At 34.7% G+C, this 12,684-nt stretch overlaps 1 protein-coding gene across 4 annotated transcripts in view; it reads right to left on the bottom strand.

The window, feature by feature from the left end:
* DOCK7 (dedicator of cytokinesis 7) overlaps positions 1 to 12,684 on the bottom strand; it is a 188,494-nt gene that overhangs the window by 88,030 nt on the left and 87,780 nt on the right. For all 4 annotated transcript variants that reach the window (XM_061121716.1, XM_061121717.1, XM_061121718.1 and 1 more), the window contains exons 15-19: positions 11,926 to 12,043; positions 8,483 to 8,553; positions 4,588 to 4,726; positions 3,566 to 3,667; positions 777 to 863 (exon numbers count right to left, since the gene is read on the bottom strand). In XM_061121716.1, coding sequence (XP_060977699.1) covers positions 777 to 863; positions 3,566 to 3,667; positions 4,588 to 4,726; positions 8,483 to 8,553; positions 11,926 to 12,043 — 517 coding nt within the window. The remainder of the gene's footprint in view (positions 1 to 776; positions 864 to 3,565; positions 3,668 to 4,587; positions 4,727 to 8,482; positions 8,554 to 11,925; positions 12,044 to 12,684) is intronic.

Below are 12,684 nucleotides of genomic sequence, written 5' to 3'. Positions count from 1 at the left end.
ACATAATACTAGCTTTACTGTATTATAATTATTTTTGCATTTCCCTCTATTTCACTGTAAAGTCCTTGAAAGGAAGGCTCACTCTTTCATAGGTAACAACACCCCTGACCACATGGAGCTTACAATGTAATGGGAGAAAGAACATAAACAAAGGATGTGAATGCATATATATGCACAGGGAAAGAGAGAGAGAGAGAAAGGTGAGACAAAGCAAAAGTACAAGAGCATGCCAGTGAAAATAACAAGCAGTAATGAGTGCAGTGTAAGACGATCCAGAGTGATGGAGCTGCTATGTTTAAGAGTCACATGCAAAGGCTTCTCTTTATGAAGAGAAGTCAAATGAATGTCAGAGGAAAAGCATTCCAGTTACAGAATGAGTAAATACAAAGGCTTTAGAAGACCTTCGCACATTCCAGAGATACAGAGAAAAATATGGAGATCCCCAAGGACCTTTTCCATTTGAAGTACCTAAGTCTATGAGAAATAAAATGAGCTGGAAAATAGTTTTTCAACTCTAATTATCCTGCTATGTTCTAGAAACTTAAGGAAAAAAAATCACTTAACTGTTCAAAATGAAGTCAATAATATTCTGAAAAGGAAAATACTTGCTTTTGTTGACATTAAATGATATTTTGTTGATTCCTTTAAAAAGTTACTTCTAAACCTATACATTTTAAACTGATACATAGTTTCAAATGTCATAACAGAATAAACTGATTTAAGTTCAATTCATGTAAGTGAAATGTGATCATAAAAATTATTAAAACATCACTTACTTGTGTATGGATAGATGAAACAGCAACAACTTCAACGTTAAAAACACCTTTGTGATTATCTACCCATTTCATGCCAGGTAGGGGAACCTATAAGACATTGAATACAATGATCACAGATGTTTAAGTTGATTATGAATGCTGAAACAACTACGAATTATGAAACAAAAATTACAATATCTCAATAAGAAAAAATACTATGGAAATATATTTTATCCACTACAAACAAATGTAAAACTTATATTTTGTTCTTATCAATGTTTCCTGCAAGAGAAGTAAAAGGCTCAAGGAGCAAAAAGCAGAAAATATGCCTTCAAAATTCTAGCTTCCTAGAAACATATCCCTTTATATCATTCCAAATCTTCCCTACACATATATATTTTTATATACACCCTCACATAGGTGATATCAAACATATTATTTTGAAACCTGCTTTTTGCCTATCACATTGTGAATCTCTTTTAATGCCAATAAATTCACAACTATAATATCTTATTGGTTTATAATATCCTATTTTCTTTATATTAAACACTCCTATATTTTAATTTGGCTTTAAAATATTCATAAGCAACAGAAGTCTGTTGTTTTAAGGATTAGGAAACATTTTCTTCTGACATAAATTGCTCAGAGTGTTAATTAAAATATCACAAAAAATTATTTTTAAAAGACAGTACATCAGTTATATCTATTCTTCCTGATAAGTACAGCTAAAAACCCTGAACATGATACTTGAAAAAAGAAACATAGAGAATGAAAGGGGAGAGAAGGAGACAGATGTGCTAGGGACCTCAGGATCAAAGGAACTATAAGGCAGGTTTTCCTGAGTTTTATTTTTCTCTCATGTATCCTGGACTAGTTTGCTAGAGAAGCTGATAATCCAGAAATGCTAAAAGGAAAAGACAAAAAGTCTGCTCCCTCTAGCCAAACCCAACAATTGCCCTAATCTGGCCAAAGCCAAGAAAACAAACCGCAGCCCCATCCCACCTCCATGTCTGACTCTTTGCAACGCTATGGACTACAGTTCAACAGTCTCCTTTGTCCATGGGATTCTCCAGGCAAGAATACTAGAATGGGTTGCCATGCCGGCTTCCAGGGGATCTTCCTGACCCAAGGATCAAACCCACATCTTTTATGTTTCCTGTATTGGCAAGTGGGTTCTTTACCATTAGCACCACCTGGGAAGCCCCATGCAGAGTGGGGAATGTGAATCTTTACCTCCACCTAGCAATAGGACTTCTCACTATTGCTAAAACACAGACTAACATAAGCTCTAGAGTCACAGCATAATACCCAAAAGGTTTAGGATATAACAAAAAAATCACACGTCATATCAAGAACCAGAACTTCTACTTAAATGAGAAAAGACAATCAACAGACACTGATGGTCAGATGACATAGATACTGGACAGATCCGACAGGACCTGAAAACAGCCATCGGGGAAAAAATGCCTCACAGACAGTTACAAAATCCCTGAAGCAAATGAAAAAACAGAGTGTCTCAACAACAATGAAATAGGCAGATAGGCTTTCCTTCCCATGGTTTCTTATTTTATTATATGAAGAAAATACAACCAAATAAAGTCAGTTTTCTATTATAGTTCAACACTAATTGAATTAGTGTTGGTAATTAATGTAGGTAAGAAATGTGGTATCTTTACTGAGGTAAATAATACAGGCTTTGAAACTTTTTTTTTTAAAGTTGGTGGAGTATATTTTAACTACTCAATGCAAGAAACAACACTAGCTCTTACAATGCAAAATACTCATTTTCAGCTTTAAAAATAGGACACCCAAGTAAACTGTGAACACATACTTCTTTAAAAAGTCTGTAGCATAAATATCATTCAGGCACTTGTAAGAAATGTAAATAATCAAACCCCAGCCCAGACCTTACGAATCAGAAATTCTAGGGCTAAGGTTAAACAACTGGTATTACTACAAATACTCCAGGTGATTCTGATGCATGCTAAAGTAAGAACTACTCTCATAAAATATTCTAACAAGTAGTGTGGCAACAGGAATAACATAATAGTAGTAGACATTTCTTTAGTACACTTCATGTGCCCAGCACTATTCTAAGTTCTATGTACTACTAATTATTCAGTCATCAACACAATCCTTTTGATAGGCATTACTTATTTTCCTCAATTTACAAATGAGAGAATTCAGGCAGAGAGAGAGTGTCTTAAGTCAGGTTGCCATAACAAAATACCATATACTGGTTTACTTAAGTAACAGAAATTTATTTCCTCACAGCCTGAACACTAGACGTCCAAGATCAAGGTGCTACCATGGTCAGTTTCTGGTGAGAACCCCTTCCTAGCTTGCAGATGACCATCTCTCTCTCTCACTGTCTCCTCACACAGCTGAGACAGAGTAAGCTCTCTAGTGTCTCTTCTTACAGAGTACTAACCAGGCATGAGGCCCCACCCTCATGACCTCATCTAACCTAATTTCCTCCCAAAGGCCCCCATATCCAAAAGCTATCACACTGGGGGCCAGGACTTCAACAATTTAGCAGAGTAAGAAACTTACCTGAGGTTACACAACTGAGCAGTGAAATCTTGGAAACCATACTATACTGCCTTTCAAAGGTGTTATATGAGATTAGAAAAAAGAAATCAACAACATATAAATGCTTCAAAGTATTCTATAGAGTAATTTTAATTATAGGAGAAAATAGTATTACTTCACTATATACATACTTAGAGATAGAAGTTTGAGAAAACTACCTTTGTAATGAAAAACTCATTTCATTGATTCTGGAGAATTTCAACATGAGAGATACTGACCTCAGGAGACAGTACAGAATAAGCCTGTGGTGGTTTTTCCAATGAGACTGGTAGGCAAAACTGCCCAGTCTTCAATCGTCCATTCTGAAGCATTGGTATCCACTTTTAAATAAAAAAGAAATAATATTAATTTAAATGTTTGTTATTAATACTAATTACTTCAAAAATCTGTTTCAAGAACTTGGTATAAGCCAAATTTGTCTCACATCACTAAATACCAAGGGATTTAATTATGTAGGTAATAATAATAATTAGGCCTTTATAATTCATCTAAAGAAGTTTCCCCATGGCTTGAGAAGGATCCCCAAGCCATTATTACTAACTATGCAATATTTAAATCTACAGCAGGTCCTTATTATGCAAAGGAAAGTTGGCAGTAGAAAAAGGCCATAAAGTGAATCAATTTTAAACTGGGGTAATGTGCCAATGTAAATAGGGAAAGAAAGATTTGATTAGACGTAAATGTCAAAAATAAAACTAAAAAGTATGACAAACTTATTTTCTAACATTTAGCAAAATTCCTGTCATAAACTGAAGACAAAAATAGGAATCAAATGTTAGTTTTTCTCTTTTGGGTGAAGGCATGCCTTTCTGACAAAATTGTGATTAGCACAGTATGATGTATTCATCTTAGGTTTATAATTCAAAAGCAATGATTTTCAAAAAATACTCAAGGGTTTTAATGCTTTAACTAAGGCAATTAAAAGGGGTTTTAATTACTAGAGGTCTCTTTTAGTTATGTTACATTCAAACCATTTTCTTCTTAAAACTGTTATATTTACACAGTAATGTTGGATAAATATACAGTAATCAGGACCAACACTTAAGTGTTCAAACATGTTAGTTAATTAATGACATTAGTTAACTATATTAATGAGCATTTTCTTGTTACGATGACTCTTCCAAACCAATGTGGAGAATCAGATAAGGAATCCTCAAATGATAATGGACACAAAGTATATCTTAAATATTGTAATTATTTTTATGATCAAAGAGCTAATATTTAACAAAAATATACTTACTGTGTATCCAACAGGAGTTTCAAGAGGAGTATTTTGTTTTTGTTGACAACTAACATGATAAAAAGTAAAAAGCAAGTGATGATGGTCAGTTAAAGTAGCAGGGAGTTTAACCTTTATTTCTTCATGAAAATCAGGAGACCTTCATACAAAAAACAAAACAAAACAGATCAATAATCAATAATGTGTTCAAAATAAATAATTACTGCATTTGTATACCTGAATAATTTTTAAATTAATTTCATGATTTGTGCTTAATTTTTCTTCTAGTCCAAAGTATTTTTATTTCCAAACTCTAAGTAACTAACTCCTACACTTCCAGATGAGGGAGCTGTCACTGTTTCTGAAATTTCTAATCCCATTTTCATTAATGGGTTGAGTAAACCTACTATTTGAAAATTCATTAATAATCACCACCTTGATGCTGAGATCTTCATTAGATTGGAAACTATATAGGAGAGGAAACTAGGGCAAGGCTTTCTATATTTATAACCAATCTAGATATGTATTACATAGAAAAATAAGTTTTTTATAGTGTATCTCATAACCATACCATAGAAAAACATTTCTCTTTTATAGCAGTACAGCTTTATATTAAGACTAATTTGCTTATCCTTCTGTTTAAAAAACAAGAAAAAAGATATGTTTAGACAATCTGGTATCAAGATGGGCTCTCTATATAATTTCTTGTATTTGTTATCCCACTGCTAAAGAAATAATGTTACCAAAAACATGGACTAGTTATTGACTGACAGCTTAAAGGAAAAGAGAAAAAAGAACAGAAAAAAAATCAGGGAACACCCACAATCGCATCTGTCCCACTGCTTGAAAGTGTGCACAGCTACTATAGGAACACAACAAGTATCATATTTGATCAAACCAACAGTACTTGCATCTCAGTATTTATTGAGAGTGGCCCGTATGGGCATTTCTGTGGTATAAGCATATGCATTTCTATGGTATATCATAAATAGCATCATGATATCATAAATAGCTGTCATGATGCTATTTATGATATAGAGCTAAAAGAAAAAGAGAACCTTAGCATCCCAACCTTCCATATTTGGTTAGTAGCTCTCAGAGTTATATACAATGAAAATACATCCAAACTGTATGGCTCCAACTATCTTTAAAGTGAAAGCCATCCCACCAACTAGGGATTTTCCTCGGATGCTAAATAAGTCAAATATTCTTCCATCTCAAATAAGCTTCAAAAATGCTAACAGGTAAGGGGCATAAAGTTTTTAATACCCTTAAGAATGATAGTTGATGCTTGCCATTTGATAATTTGATGACTTCAGTGAATATAAGATGCTATAGATCTTATTACTTACTAATCACCACTGAATTATGAGAAAGTTGCCTTTACTAGTAGTGTTCGACTCTATCATTTTAATTCTACTAATGCTGAGAGCAACAAAATAAAGACTTAGCCAAAAACTGAGATACTTTTAGAAATTACAACCTTCTTTCTCCATATCTTTCCTGGTATTTAGTGTTTCAGTTCATTTCTTTCCTGAAATCATTATGTGAAGGTTCTTACAGAAAATTAAACATCTAAGAGTTATTCATCAGTAAGTATTTTTATTTAGCCACCATTAGGCTAATACGCACTGTGTGACTTTTATGGTGGTTTTAAAGATGAACATTTTTAAAAACCCTCAAAAATATATATTTAGCAGAAGTAAGACAAACATATATTAACAGCTATGCTATAAAGCAGGGGTTGGCAAACTATGGTCACAGGCCAAATCCAGTTCATTACTTGGTTTTGTATAGCCTACACACTAAAAAATTATTTTTATATATATTTTTAAGTGGTTAAAAATTCAAACAAATAATATTTCACTTAAAATATTAAATGAAATTTAAATTTCAGGGTCCATTAAAAAATGTTATTGGCAGACAGCCATGCCCATTTACTCACAGCTTCCTGGGCATGGCTATTTTTGCACTGCAAAACAGGGCTGAGCAGTTGCAAAAGAGCAGATGGTGCACAAGTCCTAAAATATATACTATTTGCCCCTTTTAAGAAAAGTTTGCTGACCCCTGGTATAGAGCATATAAGGCTAAGCGCGTCAAGAGAAGAGCTGAACAGATTACGTCAAGTTTTGGATCAAGGAACTGTCATTTAGGAAGAGATACATGATATGGGCCTTGAACTATGAGTAGTTCAACAAATAGAGGGAATTAGTATTACAGAAGAAAAAAAGATCCAAGAAAGGCCCAGACACAGGACAGCACAGGATATGTTTGTAATGGAGCAGAAATATAAACATTAAGACGTAAAAGATGATGGGATTAGAGACATTAAGAAGGAAGTTAAGAATGTTTTACATTCTGAGTCAGAGCAACTGGAAAAATGGTGGTACCGTTAATAAAAACAGAGAGAGATTGGTTTAGGAAGAGAGTCAAGAATAAACACATGGAAATTAAGAAGGAAGCAGGCATTCAAATGAATGCACCTGAAAGATGTGAAAATTCGCGTCTATACCTCAGAAAGAAGGTAAGACAAAAAATAATGAGTGAGGACAAGCCACATAAAGGTAAAAGTAGTAGTGGTTTCATTGAATGTAATTCTGGCATACGTACAAGTTCATTTAGGGAGAGAATATTATAGAAAAAGAAGGTTAAAGGCAAAACTTCAGTGTTTTGTGTGGAAGGCATATGTTTTAGAGAAAAAGAAAAATTAGAATAATTATTACAGAAAAAAAGTAAACTGAGACAGGGTCATAAACTAAAGGTAAGAAAGAAGAAAGTTTTACGGAGGGTAAGGAAAAGCCATGCTACATAACAGTAGTGAATAAAGACTTTTGTTTTTGTAAGTATGTAAGAAACAAATTTTGTGGCAATGAAGCAGAAGACTGATGATGTTAAGAAAAGGAATAACTGATGGAGTCACACTCTGAAGAGGCTTGATAAGATTCTTTGAGAGCAGAGATGAAAATATCCACACTGAGGGATCAGGGTGTGGACCAGTACCAACTTCATAACAGAGGAAAGGCAGATCCACACAGAGATAATCTGAGATGAAAAAGCACAGAAGTTCACAGATATCAAGTTAGATGGTCTCAATCTACTTCATAAAGCAGGAACACTAACAGTAGCAAACAGAAAAGAGGTAGGAGCTAAAGGAAGGGGAAGAAAAGTTTAAAACAGCCACTGCCAAATGGGAGAGAAGGTAAAAAAGTGATGCCAACAAAATTTACCGAAGAGTAGTGGGGCCAAAAGAAGATAAAATACTATAGCTTCATCATGTGATAAAATAATATCAATTCATGATGGCCTCAACGGGCACAATTTTGATTTTTCTCCAATAGCATCCAATTAAAAAAAAAAAAGGAGTGGTTAGGGTACGTGAAGGAAGGGAAGAGGTAGGGATGGTAGAAGAGGAGGAGGAGGAGGAGAAGGTAGAGGAGGAGGAACAGAAAGGAAGAGGAGAAAGAAAGCAGAAATTACATCATCCAGAGTTAACAATCAATTTTCCAAAGAACTAAAATGGAAACTCACTAAGGCAAAGATTTATTGGATGCTGCACCAATTTACTGGATGTTACACTTGGGTGCAAGTATAGTAAAGAGTTAAGTGAAACTACAAAGTGTAGGTGAAAACAACAGGGAGAGACCAAAAGACCAGAGGCCACAATGATAATCAATAATATAATAAAAATGAAAGGATCAGAGAATTTGACAGAAATGATGTTTTGTATACAAAGTCTTAACTTTGAGATGTCTGTGGAGAGAATGTATAACTACAGGTTGAAATTTAAAACTCTGATGTTGGCTGTCTTGAATTTGCACGTTCAGTGCAGCAAAGCATTCAGTAAACACACTAATGTGAGAGCTAACAATGCCACTGAGGAGTGAGTAACTTTGAAAGAAATATTTGAATTCAGTACCTGTTATGATATACTACGGCTGTATAGGCTTCCTTTGAAAATTCTGAACAGCTAGATTTACCAAAGATTACCTGTAACAAATAACAGCATGTTGAAACTTTGTTGTAATAAATGCTGGATGTTTCATATCTATGTAAGAATTGGTCTGATTTAATAACTGAGAACAATGGGCAAAATCAGCCCAATGAAGAACATGTGCCTGTAAGTTCAATTGCTTAACTGTAAATTTCTTTTCAACTACACACCCATCTGACATTCAAACATTCAGAAAGTTTCTATCCATTACATCTACTGGGCAATAAGATACATTTCTTTCCTTTTTCTTGAAGAAGGTAAAGAATTCATTCTAAAATCGAGCTGTAGTACATAATTTGGAATTTATATAAGAATACGATCCTAGAATGGTGACATATATCTACTATACAAGTTGGTGGCTTCTCTACTAAAACAAGTCATTCTAAATGTCAAATATAAATTATTTATATTAAAATATCCTAATTTTGGTCAAGCTCTGTATCCTTACTGTAAGCTACTCTATAATGAAAGAAGAGCTCCAGTCTTCTTACTTATGCTTTTTTTAATCCACCACATAAAAAAAAAAAATACCCCTTTTAGAGACTGGATGTTTCTAAAAGTTTTAGCGACATTTTAGAGGTAAAATAATTCAGTCTTATATATCCGTCTTGTGAATTCTACCCAACCATGCTAAGGTTAACTAGGGCAGCTGATTAGATAAATGTCTTACTGATGTCTAGGTCACAGCTATGATTCCAACGTGGCACGCTCACAATGTTATCTAGTCACAGATTAAACCTTTAAGTCTGGCCAGTCATTCTACACCTGCATGAATAGGTATGTGGACAGGTCATCACACTTCTATCACACAAGTGGTAAAAACAACTCAAAGTTTACTCCTCATGGGAAGGGGTTAACTGGCACCATCCTTAAATAAAAAGAACATAATAACAGATATCTATGTTTCTTTTTGCAGGTCCTTTTAAGAGTATGTAAAAGTACAATAATTATGACTCTCCTAGATATATCTAATTTCAAAAATTTTCTAAGAATATCTTACTATGTTTTAATAAAAATGTTGTTCCAGTGCCAGAATTATGAAATATATGATTTTATCATATCAATGTTATATGATCAAAATTTATCTTAAGACCCATTTTAATAGTCATTTGAAAAAAATAAGCAAATACAAAAATAAGCAAATGTCTGATTATAAATTCTTTCAAACCAGCCATTCACATAAACATAAAAGCATTATATTCTCATAACATTAATAGTACACAAGTGAATGGAATGCAGTACATTTTTCCCCCTTTGAGAAGCAATTGTTTTTCACAAAGTAACTTATTTTCATAACATGCATGAAATAAAGTGGAAAGTGTTCCTTTGACCGTTTAACATGTATTTGCAATCATTCATCAACATGAACTGAGCATCAATTATGTCAAGCACTATGACAGGCATCAAGATACAGATACGAGTAAGATATGGTCCCTGCCCTCAAGGAGCTCACAGTCTAGTGGACAAGGTAAAGAAATAAACATATAATCATAAATGAAGCAGCCTGTAAAAGTGAGACGACACTCTGGCAGCACCAAAAGAAAGAGTGGTCTAACTGCCAATATGGCTGGATGCAGCTGGGGCGCTGCAGAGGAAGCCATGTACATGCTAAGACAAGGAAGAGTTCGTTAGGCAAAAAATAAAAACAAATTATTTTACATACACTACATCTGTCATAAGCTCAAATTCATATGACCATTCACATATAGGATAATAAAGCATCTATTTTCACAGTCCAGTATCTTTTCATCAACAATGATGGTACATTCAGTCCTTCAGCAGAAATGAAGAGCTACTTAAAAGCATGAAATGCTCATTCCAAACCTCAAGAGTAAATTCTACATTTATTGAAATATTGCTCAGCATGCATTATATGCAAAGACCTGAAAAAGCTGCCATAGAAGAATACAAAGATGAATAATTTGTGCTTGCTGTTATCAAGATCTATCAATGCTGATGAAATTGAGGCTATAGTGGAAATGAAAATAATTTTCTTAGTAAGTAGAAAATCAAAAGAACTTGATTCAAATGACTCATATAGAAGGCCAAAATAAAACTGTAAACAATGCACCTGTTCTTAGCTCATTTTCAATCCACAAAGGTTCTCTCAAAGGGTGAACATCTACAGGTGATAGGTATGCTCCTACTCCATAAGTTAAAAATCTACTTTCATGGAATCTGCATTTATTAGTATCCCACAACTCCTCAATGACCATGTGGGCAGTCAAGACCCTCCACAGTCTGGCCTCAGTCTACTATTTCTGACTCATCTTGCGTTGTTCTGGCTCACTGGCAACTCACCATTCTACCTCTGCTGAAGAACAATCTCCGATGTGAACTGCCTTCATTTCCCCATGGTCTAGACCCACTGCTATATCATTTTAACCACTTCTGAGGCATCCTCTCCCTCTGAACATCTAGGCCTTTGAATCCCTATATACTATCAATCTTCTAATAATTAGCACATACCTTAGGTTCTCAGTATTGGCTGAAAAATTTAATCCCTTGAAAGTGTTAGTCCCTCAGTGGTCTCTGACTCTTTGCGACCCAACTGACTGTAGCCAGCCAGGCTCCTCTGTCTGCGGAATTCTCCAGGCAAGAATACTGGAGTGGACTGCCTTTCCTTCTCCAGCAGATCTTCCCGACCCAGGGATCAAACCCAGGTCTCCAGGATTGCAGGCAGATTCTTTACTGTCTGAGCCACCAGGGAAGCTATAATCCCTTGGCGGGATTTAAAAAATAATGGTATCTGCCTGGTATCCCTCCCCAGAGTTTATAATGTAACTGGAATGAGATTCAGTCTGGGCACTAGCACTTTTAAAAGCTTCCTGTGTGAGTGTAAAATACAGCCAAAGTTAAGAACTATTGCCAGAGGTTCTCAACCAAGGTGAGAAGAAACATACAAATTAGAATTATCAGGAGAACATTTTCAGCCTCCATTTACTGCCCACCACTTTCCACCCCCCTTACCTGCCCTTTTATTCTGAAGGAGGAGAATCAGAATCACAGATGCAAGCAAAGAGAAGAGCTATCTGTCCTCTGTTAGAGCACCCTAGGTGATTCTGATCTGGCCCTCTTCTGAAGTTCACTATTTTTAAATCTTATGTGTTGTTCTTATATCCTCTAGATTATAAGTCTTATTCATCTTTGTATCTCTGGAAGTGCCGAGCATATACCAAGTCCTCAATAAATCAGACTTCAAGTAAACTCATTACTACCTGTATAGGAAGTAATGAAGTCAGGAATACAGTTCACAAGATCACATTAATTTCCAGTTCAGACCTGCCACCCAAGTGATACCACCCCCCCAAAAAAAAGTCTATGTGAGCCACATATGAAGAACAGAAACTATAAAGAACATTTCTTACCGGCATGGCATTGCTAGGATCCTCCCCATACATAAACTGGACTTTCACTGTTATATTCCTGGCAGAACCTTGACGGTTGGCAAAATTGAGACTCTGAGGGTATATGTAGAGAAGGTTTCTGTGAAGGCAATAGTATACATGATAGTGAACATATCTGAAAACACTATGTATCACTACTACACACTACAAAAGAAATAAATGAACAAATACTGAATTATTAGATTTGCTCTATAGACACTATGCTAGTTTTACATACAATGTTAGATTTGATCCTTAGAGTAATCATTCAAACAGACAGCAATCAAATATATCCCCACTTTACAGATGAATTGAGGCCCAGAAAAGTTAAGAGATTTTCACATAGAACCAAGTGGCAAAGCTGAAATCAGAATACAGTTCAGTCAGACTTCAAAATGCAAGTTATTTCCTCTAAAAGAGGCTTCTGAGAAATAAACAAGTGAGGACAGAAACATTATTAAGAAATTAAAAGACAATTCTAATATTATCTTATAGGATGACATTTATAAATAAGGCTTTTTGTATAAATGTGATCGAGGTTTTAAGAGGTATAATATTCTACATTATTGTTCAAAAAACAAATATGGCAATATGGCAGGTATAACAGTATTAGATAGCTACTATGAGAAAATCACGTATTACTCTACAATTAACTGACATAAGCCCACTCGCATCTTACACAGCTGCTGGTAGCAGTATCTGCTGCCAAAACAGAGATGAGAAATAATTCAAGAAAAAGCA

Source organism: Dama dama, chromosome 20 (genome assembly GCF_033118175.1).
Source record: "Dama dama isolate Ldn47 chromosome 20, ASM3311817v1, whole genome shotgun sequence".
NCBI classification, from domain to species: Eukaryota; Metazoa; Chordata; class Mammalia; order Artiodactyla; family Cervidae; genus Dama; species Dama dama.
This window is presented reverse-complemented; position numbering and strand designations above follow the sequence as displayed.